This window comes from Protobothrops mucrosquamatus, unplaced genomic scaffold (assembly GCF_001527695.2).
Source record: "Protobothrops mucrosquamatus isolate PMUCROS unplaced genomic scaffold, P.Mucros_1.0 scaffold490, whole genome shotgun sequence".
NCBI lineage: Eukaryota > Metazoa > Chordata > Lepidosauria > Squamata > Viperidae > Protobothrops > Protobothrops mucrosquamatus.
Genome location: NW_015386808.1, coordinates 575,332 through 597,408, shown reverse-complemented (window position 1 = coordinate 597,408; position 22,077 = coordinate 575,332). Strand labels below are relative to the sequence as shown.

The window sequence follows — 22,077 nt, the reverse complement described above, 5'->3', positions numbered from 1 at the left end:
TTTCTATCTTGTCTTGTAATGCTGAGCATGTATCTTTCCATGGCTGTTTGTGCCACTCATAGCTTTTGTATCGATTGTGATATTATTTGTGAGGTGTCCATGTTTCACCAGCATATGTTAGAGCCCATAGCACACACTGATTGAAAACTTTTCTTTTCAGGCATAGAGGGAGGTTGTTCTTGAAAATTATGCTTAGCTTGCCGAATGCCTACCAATCACATTTAACACACACTTCAATTTCTTTTATTGTATCACCTTCCATTGAGATACATTGGCAATACATTGGCAAAGGTATATGTAGTGGTCTACTACATCTAGTTTTTCTCCAGATATAAAATAAAATTCTTTCATTGGTGAATTTATTAAACATAACCTGGCTCTTTTTCATGTTTATTTGTAAGCCAAATGGTTCTCCTGCTTTGTGCAGCTCTTATATGTGTCTTTGTAGCTCTTGTGGGTCTTTGAGAAGAGAATAACATCATCTGCAAATCTTAAGTGATTTAAATAGGCACCATTGATTTTTATTCCATCTTTTGCCCAGTCTAGTTTGCGAAATACTTCTTCAAGGCAGGCTGAGAAAAGGAGAGGTGATATTGTATCACCTCGTTGTACACCTCGTTCTATGTTGATTTCCACTTTAAGATCATTGAGGCAAATTGTCACCATTGTTTTTTCATATATTGATTGTAGTAAGTTTATGTAAGCAATGTCTATGCCTTGGCTGAGCAATGCATTAATTATTGCTTGCTGGAATATTAAATCAAATGCCATTTTGTAGTCAATGAAAGCCATGCACAGAGGCATAGTGTACTCATTGTGCCTTTCAGGTGACTTGCTGAACAACCTGGATGTGATCCATTGTGCTGTAGCCACTTCTGAACCCTGTCTTCTCCTTTGGCTGTGAATCATTTAACATTCTCAATATTCTTTTTGCTATTATCTTGGTGAAAACCTTGTAGATGACTGAAAGAAGGCTTCTTTCTTTCTTTAAATCATCTTGGGCTCCTTTCTTGTGTATAAGAATAATTCCAGCATTTTTCCATTAGTTGGTTATTTTTTCTCCTCTGAGGCATCTCAAGTATAGTTTTGCTAGTATCTTGTGTAAACTGTGACCATCAGCTTTCAGCATTTCGACCATAACACAATCATTTCCTGAACCTTTGCCTTTTTTATTGATTTTATAATACTTGATACTTCCTCCACTAGGATATCTGGCATTTCCTCTTTTATGAGTGTTGTTACTTTTGAGCGATCTTGATCTTTGTAGAGTAGAATTTTCCAATTATTTCTAACATTTCCTGTCTTGTTCTACACACAGAGCCATCTTCGCATTTTAATGCAAAAACTTTCTTGTATTTATAAGCTTGCATTTTGCTCTATTAATCCCTTTGTTTTCTTCAATTGCTTTTTTCACAAGCTTCATGTTAAACTGACGTGTTTATTCTTGGATACATTTTCTTATTGTCTTGCAAAATTCAATGTACTCCAGTTTATTACTGAAATTCTGGTATTCTTCATTTTGCGTCATTTTTTAAATTAAATTAATAGCTTCATCAGAGATTTTTTACTGAAAAACACTTTGTACAGTCAAAAATACACACACACATATATAAATACACACACACATATACCTATGAATAAATGCCTATATAGTATTTACTCAGTTGTTACATTTATCATTAAATATAAACCACATTGTATCATTCTCTCATTTTTAGAACACAGAATTTTCAAAAATAGAAAGCAAACTCATATCCTGGATCCATTAATTGAGATAAAGATAAGAAATCAATTGATAATACATGCTCTCAATCATTTATTGTTATTAAGATTTTTATAATTCACGTAATCCCCGAGTTACAAGCGTTCACTTAATGCTCGTTCGAAGTTACATGATCAGAGCCCCCTAGTGTTATGAGCAAGTCCCAAAATTACGACTATTGCAGCATCACGGCAGTCGTTCGTCCTTATGAGTGACTTCAGTGGCACTGCAACATTCACTCTATTTCCTCCCCACTCCTCACAACTGCTTCCCCCTCCCTTCCTGCCGCACCGGACTCACCTTCCAAAAATTCTCTCTGCCATGGTTTATTTCCCTTTGAGGAAATGCTTTTTGCACCAAGAATAGAAGTTTCTGGAGTCCGTGATCTCACGTGAGTGTTTGAAGTTGCACCAAATAATGGACCTCAGAAACTTTCATTCTCTATATGAGAAAGGTGCCTGTCTTCTGCTCCTGCCCCCAGCTCCTTTCTGCCTGAAGGCAGGCCTGAAGCCTTCAACTGAGGAAGAAGGCCAGGCCCCTCGCACCTGCACCCATCCAGCCCACTGGAGCTCGCCGTGCTGGGGGAGAAAGTGACCCCGGAGCCTCGGAGGCCTCCTCCAAGCTGCCCGGAACGGAGGCTGGGGAGGCTTCTGCATACTTTCAGAGTTGGATCCAGCCCTCTGAGGACTGCTCCAAGCTGCTGCCGCCCGGAACACAGCTTCCAGAGGTTGGATCCAGGCCTCGGAGGGGTCCTCCAAGCCCTTTGCGCCCAGAACAGAGATCGGGGGTGTGTGTTCTGCATGCCTCCGGAGGTTGGATCCAGGCCTTGGAGGGGTCCTCCAAGCTGCTACCCCCCTGGTCTCCGTTCTGGGCGTAAATGGCTTGGAGGACCCCTCTGAGGCCTGGATCCAACCTCCAGAAGCTCTGTTCCGGGCGGCAGCAGCTTGGAGCAGTCCTCCAGTCCTGGATCCAATCTCCGGAGCATGCAGACCTCTCCCCATCTTTGTTCTGGGGACAACGGCCACGTAGCTCCAGAGTTGGGGAAGCAGTAGGCAAGAACTCCAAACAGCGTGAGAATTCATGCACCCATTCAGGATCAGTGCCTGAACTCTCACGATATTATGGCACCCAGGGGCTTCCATCAACTCTCCTGTCCCTCAAAAGCAGGAACTCTGGCAGAGAGGAGACAGATCTTTTCAAGGTAAGTGAGTCTGGCACAGCAAGAAGGGAGGCGGAAGCATGAGGTATCTTAGTGGGTCGGGGACGCCTTGGGGGCCTGGTTCCATCACTTGGCCCCCCATGACCTTCCCCACCCTGAGATACCTCATGTGCACTTAACGAGCCATGTGTGTTTTAACGAGCAAGGGAGTGATCTCGTTCGAGGTAAAAGATTCTTGAGTTTTCAAGTTACGAATGGAATGTGCAGGCTCCATTACACTCGTAACTCGAGGACTACCTATACTCTTAATGATTGTAATTTGCTGTTAATTACAGCAATATTGTATTGCATGTACAGTATTATCTTTGTAAAAATTAATACATTTTCCTCCAGTCAAGCTCATGTTGAAAAAAATGGAGTGATTTCATTGAGTTTTGTCAGCTATGTCTCATGTAAAATGATATGGGCTTTCTTTCAGTCTTTCTAAATGACAGCCAAATTTTACATGCCATTCTATTATAACTTTATACATTGATCAAGTTATAGGATTTAATCCATTTCCTTTTTTTCATACTTTCTTCTGTATTAAACAAAACTGCTTCTTAGAATGAGAAGTTATTTCCCAACAACGCACCTTCTAATAAAGGGTTTAATACAGCGGTTCCCAACCTTTTCTATCCTCCGCGCCCCTAGAACACTTCTGATATATTCTCGCACTCCTTACAAAAGTTTGAAATAACGGCAACGAATTATGCATATACGCTATAATTTTGAAAACCCAAGTTTTTGCACCCCCTGGAATATCATCTTGCCCTCCCGGTTGGGAACCCCTGGTTTAATATATATCCTTTGCTTTTAGTCTAGAGAGCAAATAAAAGAGAGGCTGTGGGATGACCATTTTGCTGAGTATGGCCGAACTGTTTGTATGTTTCGAACAGAGAAAATTAGGAAACTGGTTGCTATGGGAATCCCAGAATCATTACGAGGCAAACTATGGCTCATTTTCTCAGGTGAGAATTCAGTAATTTCACTTCTCCCCCAAATATGTTATTTCATCATATGAGAAAGGGAGAGCAGAAGGTGATGTCCATTTTTCTATGCTAGTTAGGAGAATAGGATCAAGAGGAAGAAGGAATTGAGAATCTATTGTATAAAGAGATTACATTTCAGCAAAAGAAAATTCTATTTTTTTTGTTGACTTAGTAGTATGTAAAAATTTAAATGTCAGCTATTTTATGTACCAATGAAGGAGAATATTTGTAGCTCAGGTTGAAATCTTGGTGCTCTCTGAGCTTGCTTGTTTTCTTGCAGACGTTTCATTACCTTAACTAGATAACATCATCAGTGCTAGTAAAGAGTGCTGTTTGCTGTCATTTTATATTCTGGTGTCTCCCTGTCTGGGTGGATGGGAGCGGTCTTAGGGATTCTTTGGTTGGGCTGTTTACTAATGGCTCTTTGGCAGTTTCTTGATTGGGATATTGTTTACTTGATTGTTGTTCTGAAGTTGACCTTGGAGTTAACTCCAGCAAACAGCACTCCTTACTAGCACTGATGATGTTACCTAGTTAGGGTAATGAAATGTCTGCAAGAAAACAAGCAAGCTCACCTCATTTTTTATGTAATATAATAAATATGTTTATTTCTATATTTGCTATAACAGTAGATAAATTTATATGGTTTAATAATGGTCTAAAGATTGACTATCAAAATATTATATTATATACTAGAAACTGCAGAGATGTTATACTTGGCTTGTAAGTTATGAGATTTGAATATTTAAATTAGGATTTTTCCAATATACTGCTGATATAACGATGACTTATTTTTCCCCACAGTATGTTGCATGTGGACTACAGTTAAACTTAGTTTTTATAGGTGTTAACAAGAAAAATCACATCATATTTGTGAACAAATAAACATTTATTTAACGGTGTATTTGTACTGCTAAAGTATCCATCTTGCATTTATTTATGGGTCAGATGCTGTGTCTGATCTGTATTCACATCCTGGTTACTATGAAGATTTAGTGGAAATGTCCATGGGTATGTATTGCATAGCAACAGAAGAAATAGAGCGTGACTTGCATCGCTCACTACCTGAGCATCCAGCCTTCCAGAGTGAAACAGGCATAGCTGCATTGAGAAGAGTCTTAACAGCTTATGCACACAGAAACCCCAAAATTGGGTATTGCCAGGTAAAGATTTGTTATGACATTCACTTGTAAATGACTTTTCTTTGCTTGAGAATTGTGAGTCTGTTGACCTCTACTGCCCATCTTGCTTGTTCAGTAAAGGCCTGTTAATACTTTTTAATACAATAGAGTGGGCTAGTTTACCAATCCTAATCCTATCTCTGCCCTGTAGAGGTTTTACTGTTAACTCTTTGCCATGGGTTTGCCACTATGCCATGAACACAACCAAACGTCCGTTTCACCCTAGTCACGCTTGTTTTTTCCTAAGGAAACCAGTTTCTTTGATCCAAACAGATAATCAATACATAATGATGTAGTAATTAGAATGTGTAATATCAAAGTCGCTTATATTTCCTCCCTCTTGCTTCCTAATAGTCCATGAATATATTAACCTCAGTTTTACTGCTATATGCTAAGGAAGAGGAAGCTTTTTGGCTGCTTGTATCTGTTTGTGAAAGGATGCTCCCAGATTATTTTAATCACCGGGTAATAGGTGAGTCGCCTTCTCTTTAATCCTAACCCTTCTCTTATTGTGCTGTTTGTCATCAGTGATCTTTTTATTTATCTGTTCTTCTTTCTGAGATGAATTTATTTCTGAGATTTAGAGGCCCCACAACTCCAAAATTACTCTGGGTGACTTACATCAAGTTAAAACAAGAAAAACAGCAAGAAAATTCTGTGCATTTGAACAAATCCACTTCCTCTAACAGAAACGTCAACATCAGATATCAGCAAACTCTCCACTCCAAGTTCTGGGACAATAGTCAAGTTTTTAAGGCTTTCTGAAAAAATCATCTGAGTAGGGATGAAATGGATCTCTGGGGTCTTTTCTTTGGAGCAGCTTTACCACATAGTGGACATCTTAAAAAAGTTACTCTACTACAGTACTTACTTTATCATAATGTTTGAAGTGAAAGTAATTCTACAGAATACCCTCCCTTACAGTACTTGGTATCCCATATTTTCTCCTCCCCCCCTCCAAGGCTGTAATAGGTTAAAATGCTTGACAACTCAGTGATGTTCCAAGCTTAAATTCATAGAAGCAGCACTTTTGTATAGGTAGTGGCAAACTAGATTTCTTTTTTCTTCTTTTGCATTGTGAATTGTATTTTAAATAAAAGTAACAGATTCTTTCCACCTCAGGTAATCTGGCTTGCTGTGATTTTTACAGGTGCTCAAGTGGACCAGTCAGTATTTGAAGAGTTGATCAGAGAGAGACTTCCTGAACTAGCTGAACATTTTAAAGACCTCTCCACACTAGCTTCTGTTTCTTTGTCATGGTTCTTAACTCTTTTCCTTAGTATCATGCCCCTTGAAAGTGCTGTTAACGTTGTAGACTGTTTCTTCTTTGATGGGATAAAAGCCATTTTTCAATTGGGCTTAGCTGTTCTTGAGGCCAATGCTATGGAGCTGTGCAGCAGCAAAGATGATGGGCATGCTTTGATGATTCTCAGCAGGTACTCTCAATGTTCTGACTGTTTTATCTAAGGTTGACATCCTAGTAGTTTAAATTGCTACTTTAATTCATCTGTGCTTAATTAACATTAATAGATTTCTTCAGAAAGACAGAGCAACAGACATGAATGTTTAATAGGATGAATCATAGCTCACTGCTGGGCTGAACTGTTTTCAGCCCCGAACATTGTTCCTTCTAGAAATTCTTTTTGCACAGCTTGAAAGTAAGCTGTCTTCACTGTTAAGGAAATCTAAGTCCTATTGTATAAAGAGACACAACAAGCTCAGAAGAATTTTTTGACAGTGAGAAAAATGAGAGCACGAGAGAGTATGCAGCGAGGAATAAAAGTATGCTTGCATCATGTTGCATATCTGGCAGTAGATTTAAATATATCTCTATTTTAGATTTTTAGATCATGTTAAAAATGAGGAAAGCCCTTTGCCACCAATTGGGAACCAACATGCCTTTTTCAGTGATGATATGGAACCTTGTCCTGTAACAGAAATAGCGGATCTAATACGGGATTCATATGAGGTAGTGCCCAATGTAGTAGGTAGTGATTTTAATCGGAATTTTGAAGTATACAACATTTCAAATGAAAATGAAAAACATCGTTTCCTTGTTGTAGAAATTTGGAGACCATTCTGTGGAACAGATTGAGCACATGCGCTACAAACACAGGATCCGTGTGCTCCAGAGTCATGAAGAAACCACTAAACAGAATGTGGTAAGAGTTTTCAAAATCTTAGTTTTAAACTTTAAGGAAGTTTTAAAAGATACTTAAAAATGATTTATAAAGAAATGGAAAAATACATCTTGAAATACAAAGCAACTGAAGCACAGGTGTGCAACTTATGGCTCTTCGGATGTTACTGAATGACTGAATGGAATGCAAATGTGTTCTTTTTTCTTTATGCTCCATTCTTTTTCCTTTCACATGCTGTAAGTTTCATTCAAAGTCAAATGATGAAAAGTAGGGCAAAAATACTTCAGATGTGGAGGGCAGGTTTGGGGGCATTTAGCTCAACAATTTTTTTTGTATGCCTTAATAGTTCTGCTAAATTCATTTCTGTTTTCTCTTTAGCTCAGGGTGGTAATTCCAGATGTTTCTATTGTTCCAGAAGATTTGGAAGAACTATATGACTTATTTAAGGTAAGCAGCTTTTTCAGAAATGTTTTGCATTAGATTAGATTAGATGGATAGTCAGATAGATATTGTATATAGTTTATATTCAAAAATCAACAAAAGTGTACTTTTTGCAATATTTTAATAGTATCTACGTACTTTAGATTTTAGCTTTTCCAAAAATATAAGCGAATTCTTGAATTAGATTTTGATCAGATCTTCTCCATTTCAAACAAGCTTTTTTAAGTGGTTAAAGTTAATGGAATAAATTGGTCTGTTCTTCTAGAATGAAAGGAATTGTTACAATACAAATAAATTGTTTCTTCTTGGCAAATTATGCACAGGAAAGGAATCTATTTCTGAAATAAGTAAATGGCTAAGAAGAGCAAAGAACAGCAAAAGAAGGATGTCTTCACCAAATAATACCAACCCGATTACACTTTTATTTCATTTTTCTGTAGCACACACTGCAAAGATAACTTGTTTTTCCAAGCTCTAACAGTATAATAGTGTCCTGTTGTTATTATGTTAATCTGCTAGTCATCAGAACTAAATGTACCTGAGTTCCTGGACATTTAATATTAAAAAAGATTATTGAAATCAAAATAAAGACATGTATTTTTTTTTCCTGTCTACCAGATATCTTGAGCAGATAAGCTTGTATGTACTAAACTTAAGACCAATGTGTAATATTGACATTATTATGTAAATATTCATATAAGCAAATAAATATGCAGTTTGACACTATTAAAATCTTCCTGGATACGATTTTCATTCTAATATTCCTTTTTTTTTCTTTCAGAAAGAGCATTTAATAAGCTGTTACTGGGAGTGGAATAGTGAAGTTGTAATTCAGCGTCATGATCCAAGTAGACCCTATGCTGAGCAATATAGAATTGATTCTCAGCAATTTACTAACCTTTTTAAACTTGTTTCACCTTGGATGTGTGGTGAACACACTCAGGTTCTAGCAGAAAGAACATTCCGCCTTTTAGATGAAAACATGGACCATCTGATTGAATTCAAAGCATTTATTAACTGCTTAGGTGACTATTCAATTTATACTGATTTTCTACTGCAGAACGTTTTCAGGAAAGTTATGTATCTAAACATAATGCCACTGGGTTGTTGCACAATGCCACTGGGTTGTTGCACAAAAGATGCATGAGTTGTAGAGAAGAATATTAAGCTGTAAGTTTGCATTTCTAAGTAATCTGTTTTACAGGTAGGCAAACTGACACTGTGGACAATGATTCACAAAAATTATGTGACAATAAATATTATTAGTCTAATGTGAAGCCAGAATGATTGGCTTCAATTGCTCTTATGGAAATATTTTCATTCATTCTGGAATTTTATGCTACTTTGTACAAGAAACATATCTGGTTTTATAAGTTGCAAAATAATTGATAGTTCCTATCTTTCGCTCAATTGTTTGAACACCTGGAATTAACTACAACTGCAACCTTTCCAAAAGATAGCTTTATAAGCAAGTTGCTAGAATTTGTCTTTAAAGTCAGTGCTACTATTTTGGCCTGCACTATTTTCTTTCATATGAATTCTTTAAAGGTTCTCTACCTCCAAGATAAAGTCTAATGGAATGGTCATTCTTAAAGAAGTGTCCATTCCCTCTCCAATAAACTTGGATGTTTTTAAATACTATCAGCACAGAGTTGTAAATGATTTGAATTTTTAATCAAAGTTTAAATACAGACTTTTCCCTCATCATTTTTCACAAAAATTACAAGTTTGTTATGCTTTTAAGAGAAAAGTAGTCAAGTCTCTGGTATACCTTTCCTCCTACAGATACTATGTACAATGGAGAAATGAATGAAAAAATTAAACTGTTGTACAGATTACATATTCCTCCTGGTAAGAATTTTTAAGCTACATTTAATTTCCTTTTCTTTTGTTTTAGCTTACATCATCTGTCTAAAACTGTCATTGGAGCAGATTGGGAAAAGAAAATTGGTGATCTCTTTAGTTTTATCTGTAAACTTGCAATTCTGTACCTTATAGTCTGATCAGAAATTCACCCAACACTTATTAATTAGATGAATTGATTCTGGTTTAACAAATGAGTACCAATCTATTGTATCAAATCTTCTTTGAATACCTGAACCAAAATTCATACTTTTGCCTTTAGCCTGACCTTCAGAAATTTGGTACACTTAACTCTTGGGAGTGATTTTGCTAAATCAATCTTGGGCATAACCATTGTGCCCTCTCCTCTATAAAATATCTTCTTGACCATAGAATGATGCAGGACAGATTTTTTAGCAATGGATTTGCAGTTGTCTGGGTCCATTAATAATTCAATGGTAAATATTAACTTCTTCAATCTAGGCCCAATATTACACCAGCCAATGCTTCCTCTCTTCTTCCAATAGTACACATTTTCCCACTAGGGAAGTACAATTCTTATTGTTGTTAATACATATACAATTGAATATCAACATCTTTGTTACATTTTCCTAAAAATAGCAATAATGTCGGTTTAAAATATCTTTTCTAACCAAAATATATCTTAATTGCATTTGCACTTAATATCTATTTGTTCAATTAATATCCTGTTTTTCCCGCATTTTTTAAATTTTAATTTCCCATCAGAGTTGAAAATGTCTCTATCACTTATAATTTCTCATAAGTTATATTTGGATAACCAAAAGCTTCCCTTATTCAAACTCTCTTTGCATTTTCATATTTCCCTTCTCATACCAAAATATAATATTCTATAGCTACAAATCCTACCTTTCTAGTTATAATAATACTTCTATTTCTAACAATTATCTATTCTCAGCCATGTTCAAACATCTGATTAATAGTATAATATCCCATCTAATGGGTCAAAACCTATTTTTCTTCAGTCTTACTCTAGCTTTCTTCCTTTGCCAACTAACTTTCCAAGTCAATGCATTTGAATCATCAAGTAATTCTTCCTCTATTTTTGTGTATATTGTTTGGAATAAGAAAGACAATTTGATTAAAGTATTTTTGGAAGGACGCTCAGCCCATTGATATTCATTAAACAGCCTCCCTCCTTCTCCAATTTCCCCCAGTTCTCCTAACAGCTCTATCTTCCATCCAATCAGTTCTTTCTTATCCTCAAGTGTATTCCGAGATCTTGACAGGCAAAATATCTTTTCCATTTCTGATATTATCGCTACGTCTTCTAATCCTTCGTTTGTCTGAGTCTGTTAGTTCCTTTCTTTAGGTCCTCTATCTTTAGATCTGCTTCCTTTCTTTAGGTCCTCTATCTTTAGATCTGCTTCCTCTGATTTTTCTTCTATTTTCTGGGTTGCTAGTTCCTTCTTTGTAGTCATTTTCTAACTTCCTGCTCCCGTCACGTTGCGACATCAAACCAGAAGTCAGGATTAAACCTTTTTATGAAGTCCAGAGATCTTATGCTTGTGGCATGACTACTCAAAACTCCAAGGGTGGCATTTAACGTGTGTACTTTTTAAAGGAAAAAAATCCCTCAAACTCACTTGTCTGATTAGTAGAGACACTTTCCCTAAGAGAGCTGTGTATCTGAATGATGCTTGGACAGTTGAGGGGGAATTGAATCAAATTTCTTATACTTAAAAAACTAGATCCATTAAAAATTACAGGTATGGTTCTGATCTATCTGAATTCAATACATTCTGCTAAAGTAAATGTAATTACTTTGCCATTACAGCCCTCACAGAAAATGAAAAAGACAGTCAGTCACCACTAAAGAATTCTTTGTTATCAACATCAAGGCCACTAGTAATAGGAAAATCAAACAGTAAGTAATCTAATTTCAAATACTATTTTTTTCTGTAATTAACAAAATTAAGTAGTATAATGTAGTGGTTAAGCTGGGGATGGCAATGGGGAGACCTATGTTCAGATACTATCCTTTAGCCAAGCTTGTTATAGGGGAAGATGAGTGGGGGTATTGCATGCTTAAGCTCATGAACATAATGTAGGATCTAAATCTAACAAATTAATAACATTTTCTGCCATAAGATATGGAGATAGTCACTGCAGGAATGGCTGTAATGAATTTAGATTTCAAAAGCAATTTCACTGACTCATTTCAGAGACAATACACTTATTGACATTTCTAGAATAAGAACAGCAAAAAATGTTTGTCCAGTGTCATTCAATGTTACCTTTTTATGTTCACTTCCTCATCATATATATGTTATGTAGATGATGGCATAGATTATCAGAAGCAGTTGAAACAAATGCTGAAGGATTTAGCCAAAGAAAAAGATACCAAGGCTGAAAAAGAACTACCTAAAATGAGCCAGGTACAAGATGAATGTTATATGTATTACTTTGATTCTGAAGAACCAAACTTAAGATTCAGTTAACTCAGCTTATAGATTTCTACTAATAATGTGAAACAGATTTCAGACAGTAGTATTAAACTATGCTAAGAGGTAAAGAGCTGCACTACTGCAATTCCCAACTTTACTCCCCCAGAATCTGCAGTATTTTCTCTTTGTTGCATCTATTTGCATCAATCTTGGTGCTTTTTCTTTCAACACTTTTATCTTCAACATTGGTACACTTGAGATAACCTAACTAAAATGCTTTCTCATAACCCAAAGGAAAATATTAAAAAAATGCTTCTTGTAATAAAACGTCCAGAAGAGCTAGCATGTGTTGCACTTTAAGCCTTGTCAGTCTATATTATAGTGTTTAAAAATAGTTGTTTTTATTCCAATTTAGGAGCATTATATTAGTGCAGGAATGGCTGTATTTATTTAATGCTATCTCCATAGCTTCTCCTTAGAATAAGACTAAGGATGAACACTAGTCAAGTTGAAGTCTTTCCTTAGGCAGATGGAAAAACCTTAAATGGGAGATTGTACTGAAAGAACCTTTAATATGCTATATAATTTGGAAAATAAGCCAGTAAAATTGCATTATGTTGACCTTATCTTCCTTTGTAGCGAGAATTTATCCAATTTTGTAAGACCTTGTATAGCATGTTCCATGAAGATCCAGAAGAAAATGAGTTGTATCAAGCTATTGCTACGGTGACTACATTGTTACTTCAGATTGGAGAAGTTGGCCAAAGAAGCAGCAGCTCAGGCTCAGATGATTTCAGTGATGATTTCCTAATGGAGGCATCTACTTCAGAGCAGGATCAAGTTTTTACAGACATTGTGAAAATCTCAAAGAATGTGCCCTCACCTCTAACAGGAGACTGGATTGTTTCTTTTGAGCAAATCTTGGCTTCCCTATTAACTGAACAATCCCTGGTCAATTTCTTTGAGAAATCCTTAGAATTGAAACCAAAACTAGAGACTGCAAAGCTGACCCAGTGTAACTCTAAATTAAGTGGTGCAAGCCAGCCATCACGAGGTGAAATTGAGCAGCTAAATGTACAATAGCAACCAACGGTTATGTACTACCAAAATGCATACTGTAATTTTAGAGCTTTTGGACCAACACAATTATTTAATACTTTGGGGAGCTTTAAAGCCAAAACACTACCTAAAATGTGGTTTTGGGGTAAGAAGACCATCTGTTTTCTTTTTGAATGTAATTTAAAACTCCATCTTCACTTTGAAAAAGATGCAGAGCTATTTAAGCAATTCTACCAAAAAGTAAAAATAAAGTAACTCCCAGTTGATAATTTTGGCCAACTACAGGTTTTATGAATTGTTACCTTTTTGCACTAATGCTTGTTTCAATGCTGGTAATTGAAACTATTAATATATTTGAATCAAACTTTGTATGTCTTGCTTTCAATGTTCCGTGTACATGAACTATGCTTTTCATTTTTCTGTGTGTGCACTTTTCAATAAAAGATTTTTGTATCTGTTGCTTTTCAGATTACTCCATTTCAAATACGTCATGTGAATGGGTTAGGCAACTTAGAGGCAGTATGATTGGAAAGGTTTCAAACTATGATGTGTGGTAGTCACCTTACTCAATTTGTTTTCTTCCCAAAAGGCCTTTAGATACCTGTACCACAGGTACAGGATAGCACAGGAATGACAAGTGTAGTCCAAAGGAAAGCTGGAAAAAGCCTGTTTGGTGAAGGGTCAGTCATTTTCAAGGGGTAAAAATAGATGACTCAAGGAATTTTGTTTACTTCTCGAAATCCATCTGAAAAAAAAAAGCTGAAATGCTTGCTTGATGCTACCACCCTATGGGCTACAATCTGATGCTAATGGCTATATTTTGCATTCAAGTACCTTTTCATTAATCACTACCTGATCAGGCGAATATTGTATAAACAAAAGGAGGCAATAAATCCTGAAACCATTGGAACTTATATAGAAGCTTACACACACACACACATACACCCTCATGGGGAAAAAAGTCCTGCAAACAGCATCTTCATTGTGAAATTCTTGCAGTCTTAATTGTTGAATCTGAAGATTTATACTGATTTAATTCTTTCCATCCAATCTTTAAAATGTCCTAAAATCGTCCAACACATTTATTTCATCCCAGTGCTTGTAAGGGAAGTTGTTTTGCAAGAAAAATAGGAAGGATGAAAAAGATCTCACTTTGTCTCACTATCTGGCAAGAGGAGCCAGCAACCCATTAGAAAATTTGGTTTCTCGTATATCAGATATTCCAAGAAAGAAGACAAGATTGCCCTGTTTTTCTTCATATCATTAGAACTATCAAGAAACATTGTGACCTACCAGGCAATTGGAAGACCTGTTTCACCTTTGAGCAATTGTGGAATTCAATTGCTGATCTGTAACCCAGAGTAATCTGATTGCAAAAAGATACATCTACATGTTTAATATCAATTTAGTATTTTTATTGTAATAAAAGCTTAGTTTTCATCTACATTAACAGTCTGTAGACCTGCAAACAAAGGGAAAAAAAACAATGAAACCATAAGTTACTGAGGGAGCTGAATATAGAGTATAATATATGTGTGTGTGTGTGTGTATATATACACACTTTAAAAATGCAAATCCCGGGTGTATTCATATCAAAAGTGTAAAATCATCGAATTCCGGGATAAGTATAAAAACAACTGTTTATTGCTAAGCTTTTGTCGGTCCCCTGCCAATGTCATCAGAGTGAAAGCCGGAGGTCTTTTGATTGATATATATTTATCAATCAATATATATATATATTTATATATATATCTAAAAAGTGTTTTTTATGTGCACCCGGTCGGCCCAAATATGGGAAGAAGAAATGTTAGCAATCCAAATTTCACACGCACACACACACAATTTATTTTTCTGAAAAATGGTGCAATTCTGTTCTAAACACTGGTACAATGACATTTATAGAAATATGAATATCTGTTCTAATATAGACACAATTTACCTTTGAAAGTGGTGACTGGCACATAAGTAACCAGTGTATACAACTTATTGGGTGAATCTTCATCTTCATTACGCTTTCGGGATAAGCGTACACGGATACGATAAGGAACATTCCTATAAAATATTTGCAATGTTTAGAAGCATGTTTTTTGTCCTTTTATGCTAGTACTTTGCTCTCTAAAAGGTAGACAAGTTATGTATAATAGCAGAATTATTACTTTTGGTTTTTAACTAAAACACCTTAATATAAAATTTTGCTTTATTTCTAGCTGCTGTGCTAATTTAAACTAATGTTAACTACAGATAGTCCTGGCTTAATTACAATTTAGATTGGCAACTCCATCACTAAGCACTGTTGCTAAATAAAAAATCACATGGTAGTGATAGTCTTACACCACTTCCTGTTTAGTCATGCTAGACCAGTGGTGGCGAACCTATGGCACGGGTGCCAGAGGCAGCACTCAGAGCCCTCTCTGTGGGCATGCGCGCCGTCGCCCCAGTCCTAGGCCTTCAGCTGGGTTTTATAAAACCTTTTCGCTTTAGGCCGCCACCGCCGTGTGCAAAAAAAAAAGGTTCAATCAATCAGTCAATTTCAACTTCTTGGGGAAAAAAAAGATCTTGCAAAGTTGGAATTGATTGAACTTTGTAGTCCCACCCAGTCTGCCGTTACCACTGCAGCCACGCCCAGCCAATAGGCCACACCCACCCGGCACCCGACGATGCATAAGTGGGTTTTGGGTTGCAGTTTGGGCACTCGGTCTCTAAAAGGTTTGCCATCACTGTGCTAGACATCACATTACTGTAATTTTACTTCCGCATTCTCCATTAATTCTGTTAGTAGGAAGCCTATTGTGAAGCATACAAATGGCAGTCACATGACCACAAATCAATCAATCAAAATAGAGCTGGAAGGGACCTTGGAAATCTTCTAGTCCAACCTCCTGCTCAAGCAGGAGACCTTATACCATTTTTGATAGGTGGCTGTCCAGTCTTTTCTTAAAAACCTGCAGTGATGAAGCACCTACAACTTCTGAAAACAAGCTGTTTCACTGATTAATTGTTCTCACTGTTAGGAAGTTTCTTCTTAGTTCTGGGTTGTTTCTCTCCTTGATTAGTTTCCATCCATTGTTTCTTGTCCTGGTCTCTGGTCCTTTGGAAAATAAGCTGACCCCCACTTCTCTGTGACAGTCCTTCAAATACTGGAATACCGCTATCATGCCACCCTAGTCCTTCTTTTCTCTAGACTGGCCATATCCAATTCCTGCAATCATTCTTCATATGTTTTTGTCTCCAGATCCTTAGTTGCTCTTGCACTTTTTCCAAAGTCGCAACATCTTTTTTGTAATATGACGACCAAAACTGGATGCAGTATTCCAGGTGTGATCTTACTAAGGATTTATAAAATGGTATTAATACTTCACGATTTTTATTCTATGCCTCTGTTTATACAACCAAGCTTTTTCTGGCTGCTGCCACATACTGCTGGCCCATGTTTAAGTGATCGACCACTAGGATTCCAAGATCCCTCTCACAGTTTCTGTTTTTGAGCCAGGCTTCATCTAGTCTATACTTGTACTTTTGGTTTTTCCTGCCTAGGTGTAAAACCATGCTTTTCTCCACATTAAATTTCATGTTGTTGGATAGGGCCTGTTGTTCAAATCTGTCAAGATTGTTTTGGATCCTGAGCTTGTCTTCCTGCCAGCTTAGTATCATCTTCAAATCTGATACATTCCCCTTCTATCCCCTCATTTAAGTCATTTATGAAGATAATTGAAGAGTACTGGGCCTAAGATGGAACTTGTGGTACCCCACTGTCTACTTCCTTCCATGTAGATGTAGTACCATTAAGGACTACTCATTGAGTACAGTTTGTCAGCCAGTTACAAATCAATCTGGTGGTAATGCTGTGATGCAAGTAAATGCAAAGATTGATCGCAAAGCTGGGGTTTGTTTTTTAGATTACTGTTTGTTATTTAGATTTTCCAGCAATCATTAAAAAAAACAGTAAGCAAGGACTACCTGTAGCCTATTGTTCTTGGATTTATAATTGCATCTAACTATTAGAACTGTAAGTACATTAAGAAGCACCAGTCATTCTCAGTCCACCCTACGCCACAGGGTTGTGGGGAAAAAAATGAAAGATAAAAGTTGATACGTTCCCTCTCGTAGCGTAAACACACTTTCCCTACTGTGTATGATAGTTTATTTAGACCTGTCTGAACTTGTGACCCGCGATAGATTGTTTTACTTTAAGTTACCACTTTTTTCATTCCAAGATGTAAATCCGTTCTTTTTGGTTTACATGTCCATATCATATCCCCCATGGAACAAGTTATTATCATTGACACTGAGGGATCTCAGAGTCCTAGTGGACAATCATTTAAATATGAGCCAGCAGTGTGCTGCAGCTGCCAAAAAAGCCAACACAATGCTAGGCTGCATTAACAGAGGGATAGAATCAAGATCACGTGAAGTATTAATACCACTTTACAATGCCTTGGTAAGGCCACACTTGGAATACTGCATCCAGTTTTGGTCATCACGATGTAAAAAAGATATTGAGACTCTAGAAAGAGTACAGAGAAGAACAACAAAGATGATTAGGGGACTGGAGGCTAAAGCATATAAGGAACGATTGCTGGAATTGGGTATGTCTAGTTTAATGAAGAGAAGGCCGAGGGGGGACATGATAGCAGTGTTCCAATATCTCAGGGGCTGCCACAAAGAAGAGGGAGTCAAGCTATTTTCCAAAGCGCCTGAAGGCAGGACAAGAAGCAACGGATGGAAACTAATCAAAGAGAGAAGCAGCCTAGAACTAAGGAGAAACTTCCTGACAGTTAGAACAATTAGCCAGTGGAACAACCTGCCTCCAGAAGCGGTGAATGCTCCAACACTGGAAGTTTTTAAGAAGAAACTGGACAGCCATTTGTCCGAAATGGTATAGGGTTACCTGCCTGAGCAGGGGGTTGGACTTGATGACCTCCAAGGTCCCTTCCAACTTTATTATTATTATTATTAGTTGTTGTTGTTGTTGTTGTTGTTGTTGTTGTTGTTGTTGTTATTATTATTATTATTATTATTATATAACTTTGTACATTTTCATGTTTTCCTTTCAATCATATCCAATTTTCAGAGACTCTCTGGATACTGTAAGTCCGTTTTCTTGGCAAAAAATTTCGTCTTACCAACCGGTACCGAAAGAAGGAATGGACAAGATTTTTTTAAAGTAGTCGGTCAAATCGTCGACTTACATAATTTTATATAATCAGACAGTAGTATGGGTTAGAATGAAGACGTTGTCGTTTGTTACTCATAAGGAAACGTGACTCGTTTCTTGTCCTCTTGTGGGACTAGTTCCTTTGTTAAAGTATGGAATATCCTTTCGTCCAGACAGCCTTGTTCAATCGGGTATCAATGCGTACATCAGGGGTACCCATTTCCTTCATGGCAAATTTTCGAATCTCCTTAAGAGCACGAGGAGCCCGTTTCTTGAAGCCTCTAAGAGTACAAAAATAAATAAAGACTGTGCCATCAAGTCAGAAGTTCTGCTTTTATATTTAGACATCAGCTTAAAATAATAAAAAAGTATGCACATTCAAAGGAATGTTTCATGCATACCTTTTCACGCAGCTATATGTGTGAATACACACATTCAATATTTTCAATGTGAATGCACACAGCTGCCTTCACACACACAAAGCAAAAGCAGACTTTAAAGCAATTATACATCCTGAGACACAGCTGCTTTAAAGCTGTGAGGAAGGGTGCTTCATTCTAACACGTCTAGTCAGTTTTTTTTAAATGCTTGTACAGCCTGAATGTAAAGGGCATAAATCTTGAATACAAAAACCACTATTAAAAAAACTATTACATTCACTATTACATACTTTTAGTATGTTCAAATATTTATTACAAAGACCAGTACAATTAAAAATGCTCAGAGTATCTAATTAAAAGTTCTAGAATAAAATAATAACAAAAATCTATGCTGAAATCATAATTTGGCAGCCTATCAGTTGCATGTAAGCAAAAGCACAGCCTAAGATATAATGTAATATTAGTCCTTATATTGTGAAGGCCTACAGTTATTAGGTAGTAAAATACAACAGGGTGATACTATCAAAAGATTTAGTGCATTAATTTATACAATGGTTGTAACAGATTGTTCATCAGGTTCCAACAAATATTTAATGCAGGTGCATAGAATCTAGTCACCTGCACTGTGACCACGATACTTTTGGTATGTTTTGGAAACAATTTGCAGAAGCAAAATTCAGGGACTTTAGTGTTCTAAACAGGTATTTTAGGGCAAAAAAGGGCAAATTCAGGAAGCTCTAGAGAGCTCTCAAACTACAACATTGGTAGCAGCACTCTGACAGCAGTGATGTCATACTTTTGATAAAAAATATTACAACCAGCTGACCAATATTTTCATTTCAAGCTTTTTTATAAACTGGACAGATTATGGCAACACTAAATACTACCTTTCAGGGCTTTTACCTGAACCAGTCCATAATACCCCAGAAATTTCTCTGGCCCTGTGGTATTAAATGCTTCTAATATCTGTGCCATTCTACATTCATATTTCTTTTCAAATAAATCCGATAAGTACGTCTTATGAAACAACCTTAGCAATGACTATTCTATTTCCGAATTTAAAAAATTAAAGGTATTTTAAAAGATAATTAACAAAATGTTGAAAATTAAAACAGCCTGATCAAAATTCCAATAGAGAAAAACCACTCACATGCCATGGATCCTTTTGTGAATATTTATAGTATATTCTCGAGTAACCACCTCATTGATCGCTGATCGGCCTTTCTTCTTTTCACCACCTTTCTTTGCAGGGGCCATCTGTTCATAATATGCAACAAAAATATTTTACACAGAAGTTTGTAAAAGAGCGTTAACATCAAAATGTATTACGTCAAGTTTCACACAATGCATATATATCCAGATTAAAAACATTTTTTTCACTTCCATTGATAAAAGTGAATCTAATTATTTAATACTGAATAATGTTCACTATCCAACTAGCTCCAGAGGCCAAATGGCTTCTGATAGCAGAATATGTACTGGGATTATTCTTGTTTTTGCAATCCTTTGTCATCTACAAAATCTACTCCTGAATTTTGGGACATCCCCAACGCAGTTTTGGGCAACATTCCTTTTGAACAAGGAAGGCAATGCTAGTTTTTTGTCCAATATATTTTCACATATTCTATTCACTAATTATACTATTATTTCATTAGAAAATGAAATATCTAACTACTACTATGTTCTTGTCAGAAATACCTTTACCAAGGCGCTTCCAGGTTGAAAGGATTAGCCAGTGAGATCACCCTTGCCCAGGGGATGCCCAAGGAAGTGGTACCTATTTATCTACTTTCATTTGCATGCTTTCAAAATGCTAAGTGGACAGGAGCTGGGACATGATGGGAGCTCATCCAATATCTAACAAGTTGAAAGATATGGGACTAAAAAGTAGTGGCAAAATAAGTTTAGAGAGGTTAACAATGAGCATCACTAAGTCTCTGTCATAACACCACATTCAGTCCCTTCAAATCTTGAGTTACTGAGTAGTATTCTATCAATAACGTTAGTGTTGCAACTAAGATAAGAAATCCTACCTCAGCAAAATTCTAGAATAGTAAAACAAATTATTCAATGGTGCAGTTCTTTACAGCTAAAGTATGTGGAGTATCAGTTGGGGGAAAAGCATTAAAAATAGAATTTACTTATATTTGCTACATGGCTAAAAAGCACATCCTGGGCTTTTTACACAGCACCTAAGAGAGTACAAATGGCTGATGCTCCTTCTGAAGAAACATTCCAAGAAACATGTCAACAAGTCTACAAGAATACACTAATTCACGATTCATATTCGGGCGATGAATTAAACTTTTTGAATACACAATTTTATTGATTAGTACTAAAGATAAGAATCACATTTCATTATATTAGACAAAAAGACGTCGGGATTTTTGATGTTTTCTACGTATCTTCCTAGAGCAGTGTTTCTCAACCTTGCCAATTTTAAGGCATGTGGACTTCAACTCCCAGAATTCCACAGCCAGCAATGCTGGCTGTGGAATTCTGGGAGTTGAAGTCCACATGCCTTAAAATTGGCAATATTGAGAAACACTGTCCTAGAGGCTCCTTTAGAATAATATTCATATATTATAATATGATAATATATATTATCAATCGTCTTTCTTGCCCTCCAGCCTGTTTTATATTAGTCATTAATGTGTTCAGCTGCTTCTAAGGAGCTCGACCCATCTCTATTTTTACACATTCAGGCCAAACGCGAACTCGGCCTGCGTGCAGACCGGCACTGCGAGTAAAAAAAACATTTCGGGCACCGATGGGGAATTTTTCAATGCCAGCACGAAAACATACAGTCCTCTGTGAACGACATTATTCCAACAACCGGGATGGCTCAGAGCCCCGGCCCTAAAAAGGCCCATCACTACGGATGGAGTAGGATAACAACTAAAACCCACATCACGGCTACTTACCCTACTTAGGACGAGCTCGGAAAGGAAGAGCCACAGGAATTATGGGAGGAAACCAAGGAAACCGGAACTACCATAGAGATCGAAAAAGATCAACGGAAAGAATAGGTAGCTTCCGGGTTAGAAGACGGATATTGAGCGGTAGGTTGTTTATTGGGACGGGAGGCGTGCAGTTTTATCCACTTTTATTTTCCACGGTTTAGTTAAGTGGAAATCATAAATGTTCATAAGAGGCAGTGAAAATAAAAAAGAATACATTAGTCCTGGAGATACGGCGGCAACTAGGCTTTTGCTATCTTCTCCTTTAGACGAGACTCGATAGGCTTTTAAATATTCTTAAAATAGAATAAAAAGTGTAGACAGTATTCTCCCAATGAAAAATTCTTCATTGAGGTTAGGTTAAGAAAAAGAGGAACTAAGAAGACCCAAGCCAATTGTATATCGTGTAAAACCGCATTTTTATTTTCTACTCTCCGTGCTACTTCTTAATCTTCAACTGTTTGTTCTGATCCCCCATTTTGGGAATAAAAGAAATGGCTTAAATTTATATGCCACCCATCTCGCTTTTGCGATTGGAAA

The 22,077-nt window shown here is 36.7% G+C and overlaps 2 protein-coding genes across 2 annotated transcripts in view; one reads left to right on the top strand and one right to left on the bottom strand.

The window, feature by feature from the left end:
* Positions 1-13,506, top strand: part of TBC1D8 (TBC1 domain family member 8) — a 51,474-nt gene extending 37,968 nt beyond the window's left edge. Inside the window, exons 9-20 of the mRNA XM_015816745.1 lie at positions 3,781-3,931; positions 4,901-5,115; positions 5,488-5,605; positions 6,284-6,569; positions 6,973-7,102; positions 7,197-7,295; positions 7,653-7,721; positions 8,497-8,740; positions 9,501-9,566; positions 11,374-11,463; positions 11,874-11,974; positions 12,623-13,506. Coding sequence (XP_015672231.1) covers positions 3,781-3,931; positions 4,901-5,115; positions 5,488-5,605; positions 6,284-6,569; positions 6,973-7,102; positions 7,197-7,295; positions 7,653-7,721; positions 8,497-8,740; positions 9,501-9,566; positions 11,374-11,463; positions 11,874-11,974; positions 12,623-13,066 — 2,013 coding nt within the window. The 3' untranslated portion in view covers positions 13,067-13,506. The remainder of the gene's footprint in view (positions 1-3,780; positions 3,932-4,900; positions 5,116-5,487; positions 5,606-6,283; positions 6,570-6,972; positions 7,103-7,196; positions 7,296-7,652; positions 7,722-8,496; positions 8,741-9,500; positions 9,567-11,373; positions 11,464-11,873; positions 11,975-12,622) is intronic.
* Positions 13,507-14,435: 929 nt separating this feature from the next.
* RPL31 (ribosomal protein L31) lies at positions 14,436-21,573 on the bottom strand. The gene is made up of 5 exons (XM_015816752.1): positions 21,502-21,573; positions 19,728-19,834; positions 18,359-18,478; positions 14,982-15,100; positions 14,436-14,504 (listed from the first exon to the last, which is right to left on the bottom strand). The coding sequence occupies exons 2-5, from the start codon at positions 19,832-19,834 to the stop codon at positions 14,473-14,475; spliced, it is 378 nt and encodes a 125-aa protein (XP_015672238.1). The 5' UTR covers positions 21,502-21,573; the 3' UTR covers positions 14,436-14,472.
* Between the last annotated feature and the right edge of the window lie 504 nt (positions 21,574-22,077).